This window comes from Apteryx mantelli, chromosome 1 (genome assembly GCF_036417845.1).
Source record: "Apteryx mantelli isolate bAptMan1 chromosome 1, bAptMan1.hap1, whole genome shotgun sequence".
Taxonomy (NCBI): Eukaryota; Metazoa; Chordata; class Aves; order Apterygiformes; family Apterygidae; genus Apteryx; species Apteryx mantelli.
Window position 1 is genome coordinate 42,930,147 of NC_089978.1, and position 27,315 is coordinate 42,957,461.

Consider the following 27,315-nt stretch of genomic DNA (forward strand, 5'->3'; position numbering starts at 1 on the left):
TTAACAGAAAAAGATTCATTATTTTTCAGTAAAAACTACACATCAAAACTGGTCAATTATTCCATCACACTGCAATGTCAGCCACAGATATTTTTACATATGCAAAAATAATGTGTAAACTAATAAACACGCGAGACAGTACTTTTCTGACTTAAAGCTATGCAGTGATTATAAAGATGAGAAGGTTTTCAAATTCATTTTTTTCAGTTATTTTAAAAGCATAAATCATTTATAACTGATGCTTTTGTTTAATATAAAAGTATGCCTTCAATAGCTATCTCCCTGACACTTTTCTGCAAGTATAGCTATGCAATGAAATACTTCACTACTGTTCAGTTAGGCCAAAGTAAAGAAAGAAATTGTTCAGTCTTTCTCAATGAACTTAAAGACTTTCTTTAGATCTTGAAGACAACACAGATCTAATCTCAAAGAGGAATTGGGACTATCACCAAGAATGCAAAAAGAATCCTTCTTCTAAATGGCAAACACAAACAGAGAATTTAATTTCAAGCTTTATCTTGAAAATGACAAAAAAGAATTTTAAAACTGCTACAGATATACTGGGGGATATTTGAGCATGCAATATTTTGGACAACTGTTCTGTAATGAACATTTCTTTAAAATGATACATGAGGGGACCCATAGAGAAATATGTGTTCTTAAGCAGTACATCTGCATTCTTAAACATAAAATAGACATAAAAATATGTCTGTATCACTTCTTAAATTCAGATCAGGAGTGTACTTCTGAATTTGCTAGCCATCTCCTCTTAACATGCTTTGGTTTGTATTAAAGAACACTTCTGGAGTATAAGAATGAGATTCTTTTTGGATGAAATGAAACCAGAATTGTGCTCCAACCCCTAACTGGAATTCAGTCTATGGACCCAGACTAGTCCAAAGTAAACCCCTCAAATGTGTATACAGCAAGCATCAGCACCAGCTGTTTCACTCTCAGATCTGTTCCTATTATGCTGTATTACTTGCTAGTGTAGATATAATCACACTGATCTAGGTATAAAAATAAAAAATACAGGTATAAGTACAAAGACAATCTTTTTTATTTTCTCCTAAAGATGACCAGACCTTGCTATATAAGGAACAGCATTTTTTTTCCCCCATTTTCTGGCATGCTTTTATACTGAACATCTTTTTTTCTAAAACTGGAAAATTTTCTAACGTTCCTGAAGCACTAAAGAATTAATTAATTGATTGATAAAATGATTTGATTTCAGATGGGAAAAAAAAAGTTTCAGGCTCTGGTAAAGATTTGTGTGTGTTTCCCCTTCCTTGCCAAAGGTAAATGTGTCTTGAGCTTAGCAGCTTACAATAGTACCACATCTGGGTATTCAGGTGTGCTTTCTCCTTGTGATTGACAAGAAGCAATAAATATTTCCCTGACACTGAAGAATTACAAATCTAACATGCTGTGCACATTGAACACTGCAACCATTCTATGATTATTTCCATTCTTCCTGCTTATCTTCCTTAACATGTATTTACCTGGATCAGTATGAAAAGGGATAAAGCTTTAGACTAAGAAAAGATTCAACTATTATTCCTACTTCTAGAATGCCTATTTATAAATGTTCTGAACTGTAAATATCATTCTTTATTCATTTTCAAACTACTTCATTCATCTTTCCCCCCCTTTCATCTTTTCTCTTGGCTAAAACAACCAGATCAAGATTATGCACTGGAACATAAAGCATTCTTTGGGAAGGGATGTGAAAGAAACAAAGACTATTCCTCATCTATATACCAGATAACTCTCAGATCTTATTCAAGGAACCTCCCTTTATATGCACGGATTTTTCCTTAGATTTAAAACAAAGAAACAAACAAAAATCTGAGAAAAACAAGAAGATAAAGCCATAAAATAAACACAATATGTTCATCTCTGGACAAGACTAGGGCACAGTTGCAGACACAAATATATAAGGGGATTTCTTAAGATGATACTTACACTTTTTCTACCAAAAGGACTAGATTCTCTTCTTGGAAAGCAAGATCTCATTATGCCATTTGTTTGATAAAAGAATTCAGTATCCAGTGACTGCATTCCATGAATATCCCATATGAACATTATTAATCGAACAGTAGAAATGCAATTTTTTTTTCAGTTCAAAGAATGCTATTTTTCAAAATGGTACTTATACAATACTCATGGTACTTATCAACCAATTTTTGGTGGTGGTTTGGAGGAAGCAAAACTGGTTAGAGAATAAGAAAAATTAGAAAACCTTTTAGAACTGTGCTTTAAAAGATAGGATGAAGAAGTCTTCACTTCAGTTATAGCCCCCCCGTCAAGAAAAGTTATGAAAATTGATATATTTATTCAATTAGTATTATAATGTAACAAATGAGGCAGGGAATTAGCCCCGTTCATTTGAAAGATGTTATGTGCAGGTAAGAAAGACATATCTCAGAAAAGATAAGATTATTCCCTTAGCAAGAAGAAGAGCTGGGATTTGTCTCACCTTAAGGGTTGGATTCATCGGAATCTACTAATTTTACTTAAGCGTTCCCTATATTCAATGGCAATCTAAACATGGTCTGGAAAACTATGCCTCTCACATTAAAGTAGCCACAAACATTTGGTCTCTGGCTAGCTCTCTAGATTCCATTACTACACTGACTAGGTCTCCACTGATTACAACAGGAGCTCAGATATCTAACACATATCTGAATGAGTTATAGACACATAGGTAGGTTATATATAACACTGATACCCCTGTCAATAGTCACCTAAATGTAACAACTCCATTTTGAATGAATCTCAACCTAAATGCGTAGTTCTCTTGCCTAACCATTAGCATGCAACGGCAGTCCAGAAATACCTTGGGATACCTAAGATATTTGCATGCAGATGTCAGACAGAAAAAGAAGGAAGCACAGCCAGAAAAAACTACAATACCCCAGAGTATTTCAAGTAGCTCCAGATGACTATGTGTAACAAATTAATTGAGCCCTACGTTCTGGAGCTAAATTCCATCCCCAAGAGTTTACATATGAGCTTGGTGTTTGAGCTCCTATTACATTCAGTAGAAATACAGTCAATACAGTAAACAGAATCTAGAGAGAAATTTATCTGACCAGTTCTAGGTGTTTACTTTAGGATGAAATGAAAGCTCTAGTGCTTTCATTCTTTCTTCACAGACTAAACAGGAGTTTAGATACTTTCCATAAAGTTTTAGATCCCTATGTGTACATTTAGGAGTCTGTAATACAGAACTGATTTCCATCATTAATGTCTGGAATGAACACATTTACCTCCTGGCTAGTTACCATAACTGGTGGTGGCAAATAGGCACTTTTCTATGAAATCTGCTTGACCAATCTCAGATATCTTCTTTAGGAGCTTAAGTGCTTTCTGCAAACAGCTTCTTCTACCGCCCAAAGAAACTTCTGGGCTAGACAGATTTTACTCATTTATTATGTTCTTATGAAGTCTACCTTGACCTATTTCTTTCTATATAAAAAGAGTTTAGGTTGACTAGTTTAGATATTGAGGCCTTCGGTGTCATTTGAGACATCTTCTCATTGCCCTTCTTGGTCTACCACAGAAAATAGCTCCCGTGGCATATCTGCTAGTCTCATGTGAGTGTGTTACTACCATAGGGCATCACAAATGGCACTAAATAGTAATGTTTAGAGCACTGGCTTAGACCACAGTAGTTCAGATTGTACATGTAGCAACATGTAGATATTTACATTCTACTCTTGGTTTCTATACTGTGTGTAACACTACACAAGAGATTCCACCATAAAGTTACAAGTTTACAACTCTCTTTTACCTTAGAAAAGGCAACCTTCCTTCCTTCCTTCCTTTCTCTCTTTCTCTCTTTCTCTCTCTCTTTCTCCCTTCCTTCTTTCCTTCCTTCCTTCCTTTCTTTCCACATCTGTCTTCTATAGTCTGTACAAGATAAATTTAATTGATTCACAGAATCACAGAAAGGAATCTCTGGAGATTGTCTAGTCCAGCCCCCTCTGCAGGGTCACCTACAGCAGATTGCCTAGCGCTGTGTCCAGTCAGCATCTGAATACCTCCAAGGATGGAGACCCCACAACCTCTCTGGGAAACACATTTAATCACTCTCACCTTAGAAAAGTTTTTTTCTTATGTTCTAACAGAATTTATTGAATTTCAGTTTGTGCCCATTGCCTCTTCTCTGTTCACTGGATACCACTGAAAAGAGACCGTGCCCTTCTTCTTTACATTCCTCCATCAGGTATGTATTCACATTAAGCTCAGGAGAGATCCTGAGCCTTCTCTTCTCCAAGCTAAACAATTCTAGCTCTTGCAGCTTGTTGTATGAGAGAGACTCCAATCCCTTAATCATCATGGCTCTTCCCTGGACTCGCTCCAGTAGCTCCATGCCTCTTTCATACTGGGGAGCCCAGAACTGGACACAGTACTCCAGATGTGGCCTCACCAGGACTGAGTAGAGAGAAACGATCACCTCCCTCAACCTCTTGGCAATGTTCTTCCTAAAGTGGCCCAGGATGACGTTGGTTCTCTTTGCCTCAAGAGCACATTGCTGGCTTATATTCAACTTGTTGTCCACCAGAGCCCCCAAGTCTTTTTCTACAAAACTACTTTACAGCTAGTCAGCCCCATGCCTGTACTGCTGCATGGGGTTATTCAATCTTTTGAAGCAGTTCTAATTCCACTCATAACTTGTTTGAATGTTGAAAATAACAATTCCATGAGCTAAACTGGACATCCCTATTCTCACAATTATAATCTTTCTTTTGAATGAGTCAGTGTTTGCCATTGTGAATAGGAGTTGCACTGCTAAGACCCTGTTAGAAACAAAATGTGATTTATCAGAAAATAAATCTCAGTATCAGTGTTAAAAAGAGCCATAGTTTCAATGCTAACTTTCATTAAATTTCAGAAAGCAACTTCAAAAATCTCAAACAAACATGCTGTATTATATTGCTGCCATAATCACACTTTCAGAAGGTGCCTTGTCTCTGATAGAGAGACAATAGAGACAATGCTCTGATAGAGCACTTAGAATGCTGATAAAGCCCTTCAAATATATTTAGCCATGATTATGGATGTATCTGTTCAGCCACTCTTTTTACTTTTATTTCCCATAGAAAGTCTCTAAAACTAGAAAAATCTGCTGCTGTTGTTCTACTCAAAACAGAAAAGTATTGTTAAATAGCAAAATATCCAAATGAAAAAGAGGTTGTTAAAGACAACCTGTAATCTAACTGGTAAATGTTTACAAATAAAAGTATGGAAAACTTATTACATAGCTACAATTTGGAGTAGAACTTTGGAGGAAAAAATATCAGTTTCAGTTGCAGTAAAAATGAGCAAAGTTATGAGAGAGAGGGTTAGGAGGATCTTATAAATGATTTCAATGTTTTCAAATGAAAATCTTATAAAATTGGTATATTTGTTTTACATGAATCTAAGAGAACTATCTAAACATGTTTATGAGATTCACTCCCTTAATAGTTCTGTTCCATTCAACAGTGACAAGCGGTCACAAATGAAAACATACATAGGAAAAAAAAAAGAAAGCAACAAATAAAAGCAAAACCAGAAGAAAAACTCACTTCACCTTATATTAAATGAAATACCTCAGGCCTGGTGTTTCAGTCATTCTAGTATAAAAAGATGCAAACTCCAGAGACTTCAAAAAGAATTAGCAGCTGCTTAACACAAAAGATATATTTAGAGGTATTATAGGTGATTAATAAGCAAGAAGTTTTGCACTTTTTCTCCAATTTTAAATAATAAACACTTCCAACTAAATCTTGGGTTGCACTGCATGGGATAAACCATGCCCCTTGCAAAGAGTTAGTTTCCTGCATTTTTGTTTCTCCTAAGGTCACTGATATTAAGTGAAATGAAGCACAAGTTCAACGATCTTTGTGAGAAAGTAGAAAATGCAGGAAATATCAGAAAAATTAATGTTACCTTTTTTCCTCTTTGTACCCTTTTAACATAACCACAAGTCAGCAGGGTGGATTTGAAGTGGGCTCATTCAGAAGTGAATCTAGCCTATTATTTCATACCCTCAAGCTCTTTATGGTATTTATCCCCTAGTGTTTAATTTTTCATACATATATTTCAAAATACCCAGTAAAGTAAAACACAGGAAAAACTACATGACTTGCCTATGAGATGCACTCCTTTCTTCTTATACACCCTGTACTAATAGTGCTCAGTAATTTCCAAAGTCAAGAACTAACTTCTAGAAGGAAGGATATTGGCATGTACTTTAAATTTGGTATTGGAATGTACTTTAAATATGAATGGGGTAATTTCTGCTTTTTATTAATTAAAAAAAAAAGAAATTCAAGTGACATCATCCCCATAAAATTTCACAAATACAGTTGCACAAACATGCATAAGCTATCAAGTTTTACCACAGTAATTATTTTTTCCCTTCTTTCACAATTACTTTTTATTTAATAATCCAGTTTAACAAAATATGAGAATGTTCTGAAAATGTGCTTCAGAATAAAAATTCTATGATTTCATTGTCCTAATGCAACCAAAGTTTCTATGAGATCTCTTTAGCTTTATATTCTAGGAGAACTGGAGAAAAATTTTCATTCTAAATACAGTCCCAGTTAGAAGATCTGTGTAGCAATACAGCCTCCATCCCAATTTCTTTGGAGTATATGCACCACTTTCCCAGCCTACATTGCACTAGGGGAATCTCCCAAATGATGGATGCTCTGGTGCAAAGTCAATGGAGTCTGCATTTGAATAAAGGTTGTATAAGCAAAGAAGTTTATTATTATTATTGTTACTATCATTATTTATTACTATGATTATCATTTTAATCACTGCGAATATTTATTAACAACTTCTGCCCTGGAATGTATGTCAACAACTTTAAGTGATACTGATATGGATCTTCTTTCACTGTCTTAATTTTGTTAATTATTGCAAATTTAATCTGAAATTGTCATTTTCAGTTTGAATACATAGAAACTTTTTGTTCGCTCAAGAGGCATGGAAAAGTACCCACTCACTTTAAAATAAAGAATGATAAAGGAAGAAACTGATAAAAATACTGTGTTTTACAAAGGTTATAATTTATTTTTCTTATTATGGATATTTAACTTCAAACTGTGACTATGCTATTTAATTGTAAGACTGTTAGAAGGGACTGAATGATTCATTTTTCTTTAATGATTTGGCCAGATATCGGACCAATATTTGGGGGGAGAAAAAAAGCCCACAAAAACAAAACATTGCAAAATTCAAAAAAGTACAAAGAAGTCATGGACACCATGTCCAAATTACAGACACCAAACATTTAATTTATCAAATACAAGGATAAAAAATGATTTTTATCAAAGTCAGTAAGCATCTAAATACTGTTTCCTCTGTCAATGAAAATCTTTAAATCAACAATGAAATCATTCTGAAATATATGCTAATTATAGGCTTGATTTACAAAATCTTGTGTGGAATACTGAGGACTACTGTGAAAGAGGTTTGGCTAGCTAATGATAATGCTTTAAAACTTTAAAGATCTATAAATCTCTGCAAAAGATTTGGGTTCACTCTGATAAGAAGAAAAGCACTGTGAGAAAATAACTCTTACTAATTCCTTTAATTAGTCTCGTGTTTTGTTTTGCATCACTGGCAAAAATATCTGTGGGTCTAAAACAGCCTGGGTATTAGCAGCGATGGTAGTCCCAGGTACCAGTTTTGGCCTAGTATGCAACCTTCCTGTTTTTTTAATCCTCTAACACTTCTAACTTTTTCTTACAGGTCTAAATAGTTTCCATGCCCATCTAGCCTTTTAAGCTCAGTGTTGAAGACCTGCAATTTCTCCTCTCGGATGGCAGCAGCCAGCAAGTTCAGACACATTTGGTGCTCACCTCAGAGAGGAACGGAGACAAGTATCCCCCCTCACTCTGCCCATGCAATGGCTCTGCCATACTTATCCCTGATTTACACTCCAATTCGCTATCACTGGTGCACAAGGAAAAAGAAAGTATCACCGGTCAGATATAGTGCAGTGACTTTTCAAAACCAAGACTGTTTTAAAATCCTTAATGCAATGTTGCTACCTCTTATGCCTCTCAGATTTCATCTATCTTTTTAAAAGAAATAAATGCATGGGCTAAGGCTGAATTTAGCCTTCAGACTATTTTATAGCTCTTCAGTAGGCTAATTCACCAACTTGACTCCAGTTTCTCTTACTCCTACTTGCCTGTAGCTAAATCTGACAGTATAAGATTCTGTGTGAAGTATGAACTTGTGTTTAATGAAATGGAGGAAATGACTCAAAGGCAAATGTTCCTCTTTCAGTTCACACAGAGTCTCATACTATGAAAACACAAGTATAACACTGGACAGTGATTTATCTAGAGAGAAAGCATTAGCAGAGAAGCATTCCTCCCTACACCTTCGGATGTGCATGTTCAGCTGTGGACTCCAATATTGCCAAGCGTGACAAGCAACTTTTGAGGCAGCAAATGAAAGACAGGATTATGCAGAGGGAATAGCCTGCAAGGTTAAACCATCATCACCCACTGAGTATAATGATAGTGACACTGCAAAACCAAAGCGCTTTGCATGAAAGGCTTAGCTTCGCCACATGGGACCCCATCATATGACCAAGTGTAATACAAGACAGTCTTGCCATTACTCTGAACTTTAATCATAATTAAACCACTGCCACAGAGATATTCCTACTTATTACTGGAATTATAGCATGATTTAATACCCCTGATACATTTCACTAAACCACTGTCGCATTATGTTTATTAAAATGTGGGAACTCAGGTATTTATCAGCCACATTTATCCACATAATTTGTAATGTACTGGAAATAAAAAAGAAGCCACAAATAGTGTTATTGATAGCATTATAACACAACTTCCAAGAGTATGGAAATGCTTTGGAATTTTTATGTAATTGCTTAGGGCATAATGGAATCTTTCACTTAATTTGATGTTGAGGGATGACCTTTAAAACACAGTGATTTGATTACAGTTTTTTCTCAGCTCACTGTTTTTATAAAGTTATTGCTCTGTGTTATGTAACATATATTGATACTATTTATTAATGAGGTGTAGAAATTAGGCAAGCATTTACTTAGCTTCATAAACACATATCAAAGGACATAAATATTATATTTCTGTCTGGTTTTAAACCACTGGAATTGTTACATAGACTCATCCACAGTGTATAGCAGGCTTTCTCCCCAGGGCTGTTCCAATACTCCACTAAATATATGCTATTCCTCTTTATCTCTTTGAAGAAAAATGAATCACATCCACAGCTTGCAGCTATCAAAATGTGATTTATCAAGCATTTTTATGAAAGTACATATTCCCCCTTCTTTACACTAGGAGGCACATTTTTCCTTCCCACATTTCTAGCACACAACTCTGCTGTATGAAACCCTGCAATATGTTAACAATTTCTATCTAAATTTGAGCCCCTGACAATCTTTACTAAATCACACCAAAGGAAGAACACTCCGTTAATAAGGTTTTGTTTGATGCTGATGAAAATAACACTTTAAGCAATGAAAAATAGCATAGCGCCTGACTGCTGGCAAACAAAACATAGTTTTCTTTTGAATAACTACTGAAGAAACAATTCACATGAAACTACACCAGACTCCTGTACACTTTTAATGGAACTGATGATAAAACAAGACGTTTCTGTTAACAGTATACTTGCTGATATATATGTTAAAAATCATTAAACAAAGCCTTTTTTTTGTAATAAGAGATGTGATAAAGTCACACTGGTAAATGCAATTTTACAGTGACTTTTTTTTTAGGTTCTAAAGAAATGTGATGTTTTATACATTCATATCTGACATACTGAGAGGTAAAGAACTTTCATCAACTGAGGCATCTTTGGAATATCTTCCTTTAGCTTTTGTAGGAAGTGTAATATACACCTTTTAAACGCAAAAGATAGTGCTCATATGAAGAACACATCAGGTTAGCATTCCACACACCAAAGCATGTACAGCTGTCCAAATATATATATATATATTTTAGTTCAGATTATTCACAAACTTTTTCCAAGAAACTGCAGTCTCTCCTTGTTCAGTATATGCTTTGTTTTTTCCCCATATTTTTAACACTACAGTTTTTCTCTTTGGTCTTATTATTGGTGATCATGGTGACAAACATTGTAGTCAGGTACCATTATGCTGCTTTCCATTTCTCTTGGCCCATGCTTCTGGCAAAGTCATGGTCAGCAAGGTTTTAAATGCAGCAGAACTTAGTAGCATACCCAAGGCTTGCCTTACAAATCAGTATTGTATGCAAAATTAAATCATCACAATCATGACTCTTGAATAATGAGACTTCCTGTAGTAAATTTGAATTACTTGTTGTTGTTATCATTTAATAATGCATAACAAAACCACAGTGCTGGTGTCACTGTGTAGCAATATGCTGTTTTTTAAACACAATAGATTGCTTTATAAGAATTCTTCCATCAGTGAGCAACATATCAGTGTGCAAATGTGATAAATGTGGAATATATGGAAGTTTCACCTGCCAGGTTAACATCATAGTCTTTTGACAATCAGTTGATATTGATCATGCAAGTCTGAAATGGAAAAGACCTCTGAGGGAACTGAATGAAACCTTCAGGAAAAAAAATATATATATGTCTGAGTCTATACAAAGAAGACAGGTTTAAGTGATGTGAACCAAACTTGGACTACGCACGTCACGATTAAAGTTCTTGTTAATTTTATTTCCTACTTCTTATTTCTGTCTTGTTCCCCTTCCCTCATAACCACAGTGACAGTGTGTGGCTGACAATGCTAGTATTTGCAATATCTCTCCGCTTCAGTCTCTCCCAGCATGAAAGATTGCAGTTTTAAGATTATCCAGATGAATTTGCTCTTACTGTGTATGTTTTTTTCATTAAATCATGTAATTGTAGCTCTTGTGTTTCTGCAAAAGCTAATGATGCCAAGAAAATATAACAGTCATGTTACTCATACCTTTGTGTGATAAGTTGTGTGAGACTTTTAACTCATTTTCTCACATTTCAGGTTTTCAAAACCTTGGCTTTGGTCACTGTTCCAAACAGAATTAAAAAAGCAAAATACTAATATCAAGAAATAATGGCTGCATTTTTATTTACACAGCTTCACAGTGTACAATAATAAACCACACAAGTCACTGAGCATTAAAGCCATTAACAAAAATTGTTCTCACCATGAGGCAAGGACTTTACTATCAAGAATAACATCATACTCCAATGAACTAAACCAAACCTTTACTTAGAATGAACTGTGAGAAAAATACTGGAGGGACAAATCTATATTTTTTGTGCATATTTTGTTCTTGGAGATCATTAGAAAATACTCCCATGAGCACTTTGTTTTCTCTTGAAACTCTTAAAAACAAAATAAAAAAAGCTGTTCTGCACCATTTATCATCCAAAATTTGCAGCAATACATGTACATGGGAATATGAAATGGAAATTTAGTAGAAACTAATGGCATTGGCCACCAAATTTTCTCTGTTAACTGAGAACTTAAAAAGCAGTAAAATGCACAGTATAAATGAAAAATTAAGCTGCATTATTTTTAAGATTTTTTGAGTTAAAAAGGAATATTTTTAAAACACAAATAAGTACTACTTGAAAATGAAGATTTTAAGCTATAATCTCAAAAATATATATGCAACTTTCTTCAATGATAATTATATGATAATTTTATTACAGGCCATCTCATTTAACTACAATATGAAAAATTTTTGCAAGTTCTGAGGCAAAGGGGAGAACAGATTATTAGTTTAAAAAATGCAACTTTGATGGATCATCTGACTGATTTGGGGGAAATGTTACATGCCTAAATCATCTCTTAAGACAAAAGTGATGAGCCTTTCCAACAGAAAATACTGGTTTTACTTATTTTTTCTCAAATACTTAGTTGTCGGTTTTTTGTTTTTTTTGGGGGGGGTGGGGGGAGGAGAGTTAGGCATGCATGACACCTCCACAGCAGTGAAAATACTGTTTCTTTTTAAAAGACTAATTAAATCCTTTATATTGTGCTTTGTACAGTACAAAGTAAATATAGATGAATCACTGATTTTGTATCATTCTTGTACCTGTTCTGTGCAGATTTCACAACTGTAAATCACATATGTGGTGGACAATGGTGGAAGGCCAAGTTTTTGACTCACTGTTCTATACTTAGCTTTATCAAAAACAATGGCTAAAAATGCATATCATAATGCCTACCTAAGTCATCTTTTATATGCATAAAGACATAGCTCACTGCTTTATTAATAAGGTGATCACAAGCATGGGAGCGATCTCATCCACCAATATTCACATACTCTAAGAATTTTTCCATACTTCATAGCTGTATCTCTGACCTTAGAACGCCCATAGAATTATCATAAACAGCAATCCTTTAAACAGCCACTGAAATTAAACTACCTCTAGTGTTAAATATAACAACTATTCCACATTCCACAACAATAGGACTAAAAATTCAGACTAGAAGTGTTAAATACTACATTGAAATGACACCACATCAGTTATTTTAACCATAACCATATGTAAATACCCACACAGTAATTCTGCCCAATCACCAGCTAACATTTTTACTCTTCTGAAAATTGCCACAGGATCTTCAATAACCATAAACTGCTTTAAACTCCATTTCATATCTCATCCAAAAACTTGTGCCTCCAGTAGCAAAATAACTATTGACACAATGCCTAAGCAATAACTGAATACTGAATAAGACATAAAAGCCAAAACCATCTAATGGGAAGCATCACTCCTTTTCTGCCCTGGGTTTTCCTAGGACTATTTCTGACACAGTAATGACCACATCATTCCCTTCTTAGTCGGTGATATTTGATGAGATATAGAATGCACTACACCAATGTCTGTTTTAATTCAGTCTGTTAAAAAGCAAAAGCCTGTACATCAATGCTTCACTAATCATCGGTACAGCTTGATGGTTAGATTTTCATAAATTTACCATGAATTTAGCATCCCCAAGGCTAAACCGGGTATAGCTACATACATGTTAAAACCTTCCATGTAGGCTTTAAGAACATTTATTCACTCTGACTCATCTTCTATTACCGTATTAGGGATGAATAGATCATTCATGATTAATATACTACATGTTTGCACAATGTGATTGACACAGAATTTATATAAACATATTTTTAATAATGTGGTATGAAGTTTATTGAGCATATTTTTCCCAAATCTTTTGGAGAATTTTTATGCTACATTCTGAAGAGATGTGCAACTCAGACTCCACGAAGTCAATGTGACAGTGCCAACAGGTAATGCTTCCTTAAAACTCCTCTCTGATCTTATTAAATCTTTTACATGTCTCATATGTGGTCAGAGAATTAACAGGATAATTCCACTTAAGCTCCTCACTTTCTTAAACAGACATACATTCTTGCTCCAGAGTCAACTCATTCATAGTTGCTACTTTATTAGGGTTCTTTGTGTTTCTACCGATTTTGGGTAGTTCAAACAACATTTCTGGCTTTAGGGGGAAAAAAATGCAGGTGTCATATTCAGAAAAAAAAGGAAAATAAAATAAGGAAAGGAAAAGGAGAAAAGGAAAAGAAAAAAAGAAACCCCAACAAAACCTAACGGTTTTCAGTTAGTTTTCTACATATAATTTCCCACAACACACCCTCTCTGTCCTCCCCTAAAATGTATGGGAAAAATGCTTCTACCATCAATATGCTACAGTAAGCATTCTCATCCACCATAATTTAAATGTCGTAATTCAGATCCAGCTCTGCCTGAATGAGAACATGGACTTGAATTTTGTGCATCAGATCCCAGGGCCACTTTCTCTCCTTCAGGTTATACAGGCCCAGTGACAATTTAATCTTCTATACAAAAGGGAAAAATGCCAGAGGGAGAAACTAATTCCTGTACTCCTGGGATGTTTGAGAACATAGGTTCAATTACCTTCCAAGAGCACAGAAAAGACTTTTAACCTGAGTCTCCACCTTCTAGACAGAAATCTTAACAAGATGGTTACTGGCAATTTTATTGCCTTCTTCCAGTTTTCAGCATGTTCAAGTCTCCATGCCAAAATATTAGTTATAGTATTGGTAAAGACCTCACTTCATCTTTTAGTACTGACCGTCATAAACACCACCATAATGTAAATCTACTATTGAGAAGGAAAAGGGAAGAAAGGAAAAATTTTCCAAACCCGGCAAACTGCACATGCTTAATATTTTTATAAAAATGCATATCCAATAGTTCCAAAAAGCAAAACACCCTGCCACTCCAAGCTAACAAAGAAGTTCTGCATACCTTGCCATTAGAAGGGAGAATTATGTGTATGTTACAGAAATCTGAATTTGTTGCATTTTTCAGCACTTCGTTGATTTACTGCTTCCAAGGTTAGCCTAATAGCTCATGCAGCCTACATGTCCTTGATCTTTAAATGTGCATTTAGAAGGACTTTCCTAAAATGAAGTGCAAAGCTAAGTACAAACAACACTGCAAACAGCTACCAAGAAAAGCTTGTTACCTTGTACGATGTCCTTCCTCCCAGCCTTTCTCACTCACTGTGCATTCTGTCTGTAGCTGTTTTTTTCTCATCGAACATGTTTTTGTTTCTACAGTCAAAATTATAACATAAGGTATTTCAGACAAACCACGCTATCTATGCTACCAAGCGTGATGAACTAATACGACTGAATTTCATGCATGTGCTTGCAGACATCTCTACTGTTGTAAAGGAACGAAGACGTCCGTTAGCGAGTTACCAAAGGAAGGAAAACGAGCAGAGCATTGGCAGCGACTCACCAGAGTTGGGGTCAGAGTTGCCGTCAGCTTCAGTCCTCTTGTCCGGTGAGGCCTGGTCGTAGAATTCGTCCTGTGGCTGAACCAGAGGGAGAGGGTGTGAGATCAGGGTTCCACCACCCACCGGCTCGTGGTCTCCCAGACCACTGTCACTGCAGCTTTCCTGGGAGCCATCGGGGAGGTGAAATGTAACACGGCGCTGGGACTACAAAGAAGAGCACAGGACACGCTGATTAGTGCTCTTCTTTCTGTTCTCCTGACTCTTTTCTTTTCTTTTCTTTTCTTTTCTTTTTTCTTTTTTTAAACTTGTTAAATACAAATAGATTCCTGGAAAAAGAAAAAAACAAAACAAAACAAATGACAAACAAAACCAAGAATAACAATCGCCTCATAAATACTAATTTATTGTTCTTGTTATTCTTGGTTTTGTTTGTCAGTTTGTTTGTTTGTTTGTTTTCTTTTTGCTTGCCTTTAGAGCAACCCAGGGAAGATGGCAGGCAGGACAGCAAAATTTCAAAGGTCTCCACATGCTCATCTGTGAAGTAAGCTTCCCATAAGAAAGTGATCAGTAGACATTTAGGTTTCTTTCTTATGATTTTAAAAGCATGATCTATAAAAACTTATTCTGAGAAGCAGAAACCTGTGCAAACTATGCTACGAACAGCAAACAACATCGGAAAATGTAAAAAGTAGATAAACTTCTGATGTAAAAACCTTTATTATCACTGTTCATACTGGAAAAAACCAATAAACCAATAATTATTTTTTTTTGTCATCTTCCAGGAATAGAAAGATATATATCTATACGGATATTTAACTGATATCAGTTTTCTAACTAATACGGATATTTAGCATTGATAATATACCTGTGAAATCACAATGGTCAGCAAAGATTCATAGAATGCAAAGATGGAATAAGCCATCATCACTTTGGTAAGAGAAATAAAAATAAAAACGAGTACTTTGTTCAAAGCAACAGTATATGAGAGCCAGAATTACAAATTTTCCTGAACCTCTTAGAAAAAAGCAGGGAATTTGACTCAAAAAAAGAAAAAAAAAATCCACAGCGTACAGTTGGTTTAGTTAAACATAACTGATTTTGAATCTCTCGTCTAGAGAAATAGCTTGACTTTGTGGATTGTGGCCACAGACTGAGTCAGTGACTCCCCACGAGCTGCAGAGCCGATAGCACTGCTGTGAACTGTTTAAAAACAGTGACTGTGGGATTCATGAAAGGAATGTAACAGCACTTCATGGGTCAGAATATTGCATCTCTGAAGCACTGGAAACAACTAGTTCAAGAACATCTCAAGAGATTGGTTAAATTAAGTTAAGCATATCTTCCCTCAAAAATGACTTTCAGCAGTAGGGAGCCTGAGTGATCTGGTTCGTTTAGAATGAGGAAGACATTCACAAAGTTTGCATTAAGCTTAACAACTCTGGTTTAGTGGTGACTTTCTTATCAGTTATTATTAACCATCTAAAGGTTAGGGGTTATGCCTAAGCTTATCATTCAAGATCTCTACACAGTCCATAGAGAAAGGAGCATCAGGAAGATATTGCAATAGGTATCTTACACTAGATACCTATTTTTAAGTAGTTAAAATTAAGTGACCTGTATCCCATCCCAAAATCCAAATAATCTTTCTGAAGTGAATGGAAAAAGCATCAGGCCCTGATTCTCTTTTTTTTTTTCCACTCTCTTTTTTTAAGATGAGAAAAACCTAGAGCACCGACTGTATGTTTACTTATTAAAAACTATTTGTTTATGGTAATTACTACTATTTTACATGATGATCAATATCCTCTACCAGGCTTCTTTTTATTAATTTCCCTTGGGTGGACACAGATAGTTCATTAAGTCAATTTTGGATTACTGTGTAATTCAGTATAGAAATAAATGTGATACTGTTTGCTCTTGGCTATGATTTTGTAATTAGTATTTTGCTTTTAAGTTCCTTTCCTAGCTTTAGGTTTAGAACCCAGCTGCAGCAAAACCAAATAGATCCTCTGAAGTCATTGAGCTGTATTACTTTACATCAGGTGAAGATCTAACTCTATATATTATGACTGAGGAAACTTTTACCTCATACTTTGTCACTTTTTCTTAAAACTTTTTCATTCTGGCGCTGCAACCCTGAACATATTTTTATATTACTAGATGATTCTTTCCTTTGAATATGAACAGAACAAGAATACACTTAACCACACAACTTAAAATCTCCTCTTCCTATATTTATTTCTAGTAACCCAGATGTAGAGTTCTGTTTTTTTTCCAACATAAGAATTTATAGCAATAGTAAAAACAGTAAGCAGCAGAGGAAAAGGAAATTACCATCGTTTTCATTGTTTTGAACTAAAAAAATTCATTAGAAAATATGAACGACTGAGAAAATAAATTATTAAAATAAGGGGTGAGATGAAAATGTCAATTCAAGATTATGCATAATACTTAAATCTCTGTAATAAATTAGCCACCCAAATAAACAGAAAATATATAATTAGAAAGAATGTCCAAAATTTCATAAGTTATGTAGCAAAAATAATGCCTTTGTTTTACGAAAAAACCTCCTCATACTAGCCAAAATCTACCGTGAGTCTACATTGACAGGCTACCAGTCAGCCAGTAAAAAGTCACAGGCCTAACACTAATAGTGGAAACTCCTTAGCTGATAGTCCTATAATTTTTAAGTTCAATCTTTAAGGGATAAGGAAGAAAAAAAAAAAAAAAAAGCTTGGTTTGGTTATATGGCTTTCTGAGCCTCTCTCCCTGAGGACCCCACAGATCATGAAGAATTATAAAAATATCTAAAGGTCAGGTAAACACTGATCCAGTTTCAAAGATGATGAACAGACAGCATGTGGCCAGGCAAGAAACTCAAGACTAAGCCATGTCATCGAAACAGTAAGGGCAAAGATCGTTCTACAAAGAGATACTTAAAGCAAATGCTTAATTTAGCCATTTCAAATCACTTGAAAGAGAAGATTGTCAATCTGCTGGAGAGCCAGCTGATCCAGCTAAATCAGCTGCTACAACAGGGGTGGAAATGCCTCCCACCACTCTCCAAAGTGTCCAGGAGACTTAGGCAAGCTAGACCGCAAGACTGTCCTTCCCTTCCAGACTCCTCAGACACATCATAAGCCTAAAATAAACACGTGCTCTAAATGTACTGCATTCACAATGCTTTCTCAAAATCAAATTGAATTTCTTTCTTTTACTATAGGATTGGGGACTCTTCTTTTGGAAGAAAATCCCACAACCTGCTTACACTATGTTTATATTTATATTTCACTTAACCAGATGCAGCTTTGAATTTTTTTTTACTAAAAAACAGAATCAAGTTACTCTGAGTAATGAGGTTTATAGTAGGTACAACACTGGGATCAATAACAACAAGCAGTTATGATTTTAATTATGGTATAGCATATGTAAGATTGCATACAGAATGGGGTGGGGTTAAGGTTCAGATACACACCACTTGGCCAAAATTCAAGTCTGAGCTCCGTGACATATTCAGTCCTAAATCATCACTGGGGGAGGGGAGGAAAAAAAGTAATGTATGGGTTTCCTTTATGTCATGAAAAACATCCAATCTCTATTTTAATCAGAAAAAAATCATATCCTTTTTATGTGATTGCCAAAACCAAAAGGGAAACTCAGTTGAAACAACATGATTTTACCTGGTCTCAATGCAATTTAAATTTATAAGCCAGGACAATTTGACTCAATACATTTTGAACCTGGGCTGAGTGTTAAAAATCAGGAAAAAAATTGGAATCAGAGTCATTGAATCATTCTTCTAATAATCATCTACTGCAGCAGATTCTATAAAGCTCAGCCAGGCAAAGCATGATTTCACACCCACAAGTGATACAGAGAAGAACTAATTCTGTATCTTAGATAGTGATAAAGGATAGCAAACTCTGGTGCTGATAAAGGGACAGTTCAAGTGCAATAGGAATGCAATTTTTTTTTCTGGAGATGTTTCAGATCAGGTGGTCAGCCAGCCGATACTCTTCTTAATCATAGTAACAGCAAAATTATAGCAGATCAACCACACATGAAACTGGCCTAGCTGCTTCTTTCTCACTACCAAAAAAATACAAACCCAAAACCAAAAAAACCCCACTGAAACCCCAAGAAACCACCACATACCTAGCACTTTCTAACAACTGTAATTTTCTAAATTACTGGATATAAATAATAGCTGTAGTATCTTCAATATGCCAATGGAAATATCAATAAAATGCCTTTTTTTGAGGTTGAGAGGGCAGGAATATTCCTAATCTTATTCTTCAGATACAGGAAAGTAGAAATTGCACTTGCTAGAGCATATGGCATTTTTCTTCACTACAATGTTTTCTTTGGAGATATTGAAAACATTTCAAAACTACATCTTAGTCACAGCTTATCTTTTTTTTCTTCCACATATTCTTCTGTCATATTTTTCTCACTTTTGTTGCCTTGATATGAGAAATTTTAATTGGAAAAAAAAAAAGCTAGAAATATCTGGAGTAGTTTCGTAATTTCCAAAGCTGTACACTAGTCTCAAAATATAATAAGTTGTACCTAAGTACTTTATTTCCCACAGTACTAGCTTTTTAAAATGTATTCTGATAGCAGAATTTGTAATTTTATTCCATACAAATCTATTGTGTTAGAAAGTGTCACAGAGAATTAAAATTACGAACCTGAAATCCTTACTTAAATAAAAGAATCGGTAGGAATTTTGCATGGCTTTCTCCATGATACCAGTGAGGTTTGGGTGTTGCTTGTGAGACTGAGCTGTTTTCTCTTGCCCCATTTTCAAAGGAACCCTCATTCACAGGCAGCTAGTCGGCTGCTAATAGTGTAAACTATTTGGTTGACCTGTGTACTGAAAATCTTGAGTGAAGGAAAGACTATGGCAAACGCTGTTGAGTGCTTGAAGTGTCCTATGAGAGAGGAGTTACAAGCCGTGTTGCAGACAGAGATGTAATGTAGGAAGTATAGGGACTAGTTTTCAAAACTGTTCAGTGATTTCCATTGTGTTCAGGCGTCTAAAATGCATTTTACTTCTAATTATGTACCTGAATGATGGCTACCAGACTGTAGGCAGTTATGAAATCTGCATTAAGAGGAGCTTTTGTGTGGTAAGATTGTTTTATTCTGAAAATTAGACTTTCAAGCTTTATACAATTATTGTATTGTTTTTACTAATCAGGGGTCCAAGAAATAATTATACTAATGTTCCATTTCTGAATGTCTCGCAGTAACGGAATTGGGAAAAGATCCTATCCATTGTTATAAAACAAGCTACAATTAAAAAAAACATTTCTACACTGGATTGTTACAAGGACAACCTGCTAAATTTGAACTGAGTTGGTTCTTGAGTTTACAAAGCAAGTACTTCAGACAAAATGCCCAGGTCTCCACTCATTATAGTTTTAATTTAAGAGACTTGATTATTGCTTTTTCCAGACAAGAAAAAGTCACCAAACCATGTCACTCACACCAAGCAAAATTAAGCTGCACAGAATGGGCCATATGTTTGACACATCTTCAATATATGTTAGATCTTTCGCTTCAAATGTGGAAAAGATTTGCATCAACAGAAATTCTTTCCCTTTTCTGTCTGAACTATTATGTCATACTTTGTATCCTGGTGACAAAAGAGCACTACAAAAGAAAAACAAAGAAAAATACTTTCTGGCAATATTTTTCTAGCAGCAGAACAAAATTATTCAAGGTATGGAGGCTCAAAAATGAAACGTGAAAAACAATATACTTTTATGGAAAAGAAACAAGAATCTATACATGTTATATTTTACTGCAACTTACACCCCACTCATGAATAAAGAAGGCAGAGAAGAAACCTATTAAAATAAGATCAAGAGAAAACAGTAGACAAACACTGTAGAAAGCTTATGAAATGGTGATGAGGAAGAAAATATTGTCTGAGTACAAGTTTGAGAAAATGTTGTGAAGATGCAGGAAATAACCATGCTTCTTTTGAGGTCCTTTGTGGAAAATGTCTGTTTGAAAAAGTTTGTGCCTCTCTTGATCAAAACACAGGCTCCTGGTTCATGGATTAAAACACAGATATAATCTTGTGATGAGATCAAGCCTGTAAACTTGATATACGTGGTATAAAGCTGTAGCATGAAGAAGAAGCATGGATTCCCTTTTCTTTTCCCTTGCTTAGTCAAGTCACCAAAACCAGATTAATATCAGTTTTAAGGGGGAGGAGAAAAAATCTACCGGTCACCACTACACTTAAAATCCAGTTTTAGCAAGCTATAGTTAAAACCCTTCCTTTCTGATAAAGTGATCTGGGATAAGGAGATTCTTTTTAAATTAAAATACACCAGTGGACTGACTTACACACAAATACTTATGTTTGTATTTGCTCCACAGAAAGAACTGGCAAGGTCTCTGAATTAACATATGATTGCTGCACTGATTGCTGCTTTTATAAATAAACAACAGTTTGTTATATATTTTTTAAAGTCTGATTCACTTAATGAAAGCCTCTTAAAATCTACACTCTACCTTCTCTTTCCCAAACTGGAAAGGTGAATCACCAACAAATCACTCCTGGACTGCGACCTTTTTTTGAAAGTGTATTACGTATCCTGCTGGCAGGGCACAAATCCCCTCAAATAAGGATTCATATAACCCAGCCCAGTGATCACTTATACACACCTTCCTCCTCCCTGTTTCACTCGAGCTCACAAGAGGATTGGAATCAGAGATAAAACCATTCTACTTGCTTTGTGAAAGGCTCCTTTGCTTCTCCCAAATAATCTTGGCTCAACTCTGTGTTACGTACACATTGTACAATAGATCCCCGCAATTTGCTAAGAGGGAAATGGGTTTCTTCGTCTTTCGTCTTGGCCACACGTAAACGAGACTCACTGCTGCAGTCCCCACAGCACTCCTACATCTCAGATCCTGCTTGTGTCATGGGATAGCCCCTCATTCCTGCCCACCCAGATCTGTCACCTGCAGAACCAAGGGGACAGGGTGGACAAGGGCTCCAGCAGTCTCTCAGGCTAAACTAAGGAAGGGAAAAGAAAAGGGAATTCATGCTGCTTCTTCATGCTACAGCTTTATACCATGCCACAACTTCATACCATCTACGCAGCTTGGGTGGTTAGTCAGGCATTCACTTATTTTTCCCCCTAAGGTAACAGTGGTGGTATTAATTGCAGAACACACCAGATAATTATTAGATTTCTTCCACTTAATTCGTGGTACTAAAATTCCACATAATTCAGTAAATTACACTATAATATATCAAGAGGAACCATAAATACTATCACCTATTAAATCTCTCCAACTGCTTAGGCCACAGTGGTAAGCAGGTGACTGGCCTTTTCTTCAGAGGTGCTGTCAGACCTCAGCTACAGTCTACCCATTCTCCAGGGAGGAAACCAGCGCTGGATGGTCCCAAGCACATTTAAGCGTGGGGAACAAACAGCCCCTTTGGTTGGGATGTTATTTTAGCTTTGCAGTCAGACAGTGAATACAGAAACACCTGCAGTCAAAACTTGTGGTTCCAATCATTTGTGGCACTAACACCTTCTCTCTTTTCTATGTAGCGACATTCTTTTAATATATCTCATGAAACTACAGTCTTTGTGCTTTATTCCTGTTTTATTCAGATTCTTTTTTTTTTTTTAGTAAGACAATGGAAATACTGGCAAGCTTATAACTAAAGACACTAAACACAGCACTACCATTTATTTTAATTCAAGTTTTGCCTTCCTAATATTCAATTAGAAAGTGAATACTCCTTTTTCTGATAAGTGCAGCCATCTATCTATAATCATCTTGACTGCAAGGTAAATTTGACCCAGCAAGAAAGCTGAGTGGTACAATTTAATCTAATCTAAATCAGAATATTACCTTGCTCAACTTGGGAGTTAGATAAAATACTAATAAATTTTCAACAATTTCAGTCTTAACAGCCCTCCCATACCACCCCCTCCCCCCCCCCAATTAATTGTCTGAGACTCAGGAAATCAGCTCTAGACCCACGATTAGGCAAATTATTATCTCACATGTCTGGAAAGGTATGTGGGGGAAAGAGATGGAGACTGCTGTACAGAATAAAACATAAAAGAAAATAACCAACTAGCAGTAGACAGCTCAGCTAATGCATTAGCAAATGTTCAGAAATATTATTAACCCAAATTGCTACTAGATAGTAAACTATAATTCACTATATTTATCAAGTGCTTCTTACCAGAAACTCTGGGGAAAATAATAATTCATTAAAAATGCAATAATTTTGTACGTACTTTTTAAAAATTAGTATGTAGTCTAGGATAGCGGTCTAAACACCTTTTGCAGTCAATGGAGAAGAGAGGCAGCTCTAGTGAGACATTCATGCCATAAAAAAAGCATTCTAAGAACGATAAGGTAAAATGCCTTCTTGAGGTATCTATATTTTATCATTGGCTACAGTTGAATAGATTAACTTAAGACATTTAACTATTAGAACACTGAATTCAAGAAAGATTAATCTCATTGATAATCCATTGTTATATTCTTTGACATCAGAGAGACATAAAATCCAGTTTTTTCAAAGTTAGCTTACCAGTAAGAAAAGATGAATCTTGCACTACATTTGTAACTGTTTAGGTACCTGACTTTGGATACCAAACACTCAAAATTTTAGCTGCCATTAAGTATTAGGATACAGCACCATGAAGAAATGGATCTCACTGACAACAAGATACCGCACTGACTGTGAACTGACTTATCTGTTACTCTGGCATGTTTTATAAAAAGAGCTTATTTGCATTACAGCATGTAAAGAAACTCACGTATAAACAATTCAGTTAAAATAGAATTATATTTTATGTGATCTTTAGTTATTTAAAGATTTCAATGATCTTCAATCTATTTCTGTTTAGTCTGATTTTGGTGATGAGCTCCTCCTAGGAAGACACATAATGCGCATTATCAGTGCACTCAATTGAAGAACCATTGCAGAAGCACTGTTCCAATTATAACTATAACTAGCATAACTTCTCTACACTCTCAGAAGTTTTACATTAGTAAAAGCATGTGTTGATCAATAATGTATATGAACTATTAAAATGTAGAAACAGCTGTTGCTGAAATTTTTCAAGTTTAATTATAATAATAAATTATTCTCTGATTTACATTCCATAAAACTCCTCTGGCTTCATTAACATGAATAAGGTAATAAATTTGAGGGGACTTTATTCTACCTATAAATTACATTTTTAAATGTGAGAAAAAACAATTGAGAAATTTTCCCATCCGAGGAATGTAGATAATTTGTAGCCTGCTTCTAAAAGAAGAAAGCCTATTATGATCTTATACACATCATAAAATAGTGAAAATTTTGACCATTATATTTGTAGTTATATTTATGATATCAGCATAAAATATGTTTATAGTTATTTAATGAGTTATAGAAGTATGCCATCAACTGAGGTTTGTTAATTGTATTGAGTAATGTGGTATGGCATGGTATCATGTCAATAATTGTTCTTGATATTGCATCTTATTGGCAAAGCTGCCAATTACTGTGTTACAGAAGTGCTGTACATTTATGCTTTTATCACTGTCAGTCACTACAGCAGAAATGCAAAGTTATGTAGTACTAGGAAGCAGGAAACTTCCCAGTGATCTTTAGGAAAAACAATGAGCTGACAAAAATCCATTTACATTAGCGTTCTTTAGCATGGCATATAACCTCGGAAATCAAGCAGGCCATGGCTCTTGTGTAAAGGTAACAATCTTTTGTCCAGGGGGATGCAGCCCTCACTCTATATTAAAACTAAACTCAGGATTTGAATATTTGGTTTACAATTGTGTTATATAAGAGGAAGAAAAACATACTTTAAAATCACAAGCAAATGACCGGCTGTCCACTAAGAAGTTCTGTGCCATCGGACTTTAAAGGCAGTCAAACTAACAAAAGAAAAAAAAATTGACATCTTTTAAATGTCCCTAGTCTAAAACAATCTGGACTCATATTGACATCATAATGTAAATATTCACTTTTATTTATGTTATTTTGAGGAAGTACAACTAACAAAAGATCATATTACTCCTGGATCAAACAAAGATTAATACGTGCTGAAAGAGCCCTGCATTCGCACAGCGATTCCAAGGATATCCTGTATTAGTGCGGGGGCGGGAGGAGGGCAAGAAAGGAGCCTCTCAATTTAGGGATGCTGCAGGGGGAATAGTATATTAGAACATTGCTTCCTGAACTAGTACTAGTGCATGTAATAGGTATCTGTCACTGACAGCTCACTGGGTTACAATTAATTCTGAGTCATCAGTCATGTCTTCTCCTGCAAGCACCGAAAGCAGAAACAGCAGCAGCATTGCCCTTTGAGGATAAGACCTTTTGCATGCAATGATTCTGGAAAGCAGCTGTGCATCTATTAACACAATGGACACTATAGCTGTCATGTTAGATAAATGGATCCACCCTGGAAAAGCTGAAAGTTGACATGATTGTCAAGGATAATATGGTTAAGCTGGTGCATCCTGGGAAAGATGTGATTTCCACAATATTTTAATCTTGAAACTATTATCACAATTGATTGCACATACAATAGGTTAATTAAAACACCTCTGGTAAAACATATCTGCATCTGTACTAGAAAAAGAAGTAGACAATAAAGTATTTTTGCCATGAACACCCATATTTTGTTACTTGGGACAGGATGTTCCTAAGAGCAGAATTCTAAACTTTCTGTATTTCTATACTGAACTGTAAACCTTTGGACTTTTCATTTTGCATATGTAAACACAAGCTACAGAAACTGAAAAAAGAAACCTCTGCTACATGAAAAGAAATCTCTGCTACATGAAATTAGAGTGCAAAATAAAAGATATGAAATAAAGAGTAACTTTGTTGTTTCCTCACAGAATTTTCTAGGAACTTATAAAACATCCTTCAGCAAATTAAATTATAGTGCAAAATAAAAGACGCAAAATGAAAAGTAACTTTGTTAAGCAGTTTCCACACAGGGATTTCTTGAAAATTACAAAACATGCTTCAGCCGCCTAGCCAGTAAGGCAGCTGAAATCTCATTTAGGATCAAACAAGTTGAAAAAAGAAAGAGGAAAAAACAAGGCCTTTCTGCATGGAAATCACCTGTACAGAGAAGACAGGAATACCACTATACTATCAAAACAGCAGATATTCTCACAGTAGCTGTGAGAGATCTTATTGTGAGAGTAACTTATAAGAAATGTATTCTCTGCTGGCCTCAAGTAGAAATAAAATGAGAGCTGACAAGAACCACTATTGTTACTAGACTTCGTCCAGTTTTTAATATTTTCCGCAAATTACATATGGCGTGCTCTTGACACATTAAAAGTTACAGAGAAAACTAGAACTCTGACTATCTTGATAGTTTTAGAAAATGCTGCCAGAGCCACGGTTCCCCTCGGAATAGGCTGAAAGACAAGTCTGACAGCCACTGTTCATATTCTGGTGCTGATGGTCTAACCTAATTTGTGCCAGCTGAGCTTAGTGCTGATAAACCAAACTCACACTGGTGAACTTCTGTCTTTCCTTCTCTGGTCTAAAAGAATGATTTTGCAGGAGTCTTTGAACTTACGTCAGCTGACACTATCTACTTCTGCTTAGCTTCCACTAGGAATTTATTCACTAAGTCATGCATTCAAGAATACAGATCTTCATATGATCTTGGCCTAATTGTGACTTCTCTAGTATTACATGTATACAAAAATGAAGAAAACAGGACACTGGATATTCAGTTCCACCATAAAGTGTTTAGTGATTGGTGCATATTTTGTCTAATTTACATACTGGCAAATTTCTCACTTCACAGAATTTGTTGGATGCCATCACCTTTGATACCAGAGTTTAAGGTTGATGGTCTCATTTGTGCACTTTCCACCTACAACACACAATCACTTCTATTAACACAGATATAGCCAAACACTGCTGACTTTTGTGCCCAACATTTACTAATGTTTTGAGGGTAATTTTTATGTATTTTGCAAATGCTAGCTTTTTGTTAGACAAACTGACAAGTACAAAATTTATGTTTCACATTTTATGCAACAATATTTTTTTCAATAAAAACAATAAAAAGTTGCAAATAATTGAGAGGTTCAAACACACACAGGCACAAAGGAATGAAATGGCACTTTACATAAATACTATGTAGGTATATACCCATGCTTCCGTGTGTGTGTTTTCCAGAGAAGGCAAAGAAGGAGTCCAGGGAGGTCATTTAAACAAAAATCAATGGCTTAAGAATATTTCTGCTATGTCACACTTTATGGTCGATGCTACATTACTAGCTATCTAAAGAACAGATAAAACACATTTTTCAATTAGAATTCAAATGAATTATATATATTTATGGAGAAATTGGACTGAGTTGGCATTGCTGTTTGATATCAGTTTCTCACACAATAAGTAGATCAGGATCATTTCTGATATGTATTACCATGACAGATGGAAGAAAATAAATGATGGTACTTTGGGATTTAAAGTGTTATCGGAGTATGTA

At 35.3% G+C, this 27,315-nt stretch overlaps 1 protein-coding gene across 1 annotated transcript in view; it reads right to left on the reverse strand.

Annotated features, from left to right (window-relative positions):
- PCDH9 (protocadherin 9) overlaps positions 1–27,315 on the reverse strand; it is a 689,639-nt gene that overhangs the window by 229,037 nt on the left and 433,287 nt on the right. Inside the window, exon 2 of the mRNA XM_013951329.2 lies at positions 14,791–14,866. Coding sequence (XP_013806783.1) covers positions 14,791–14,866 — 76 coding nt within the window. The remainder of the gene's footprint in view (positions 1–14,790; positions 14,867–27,315) is intronic.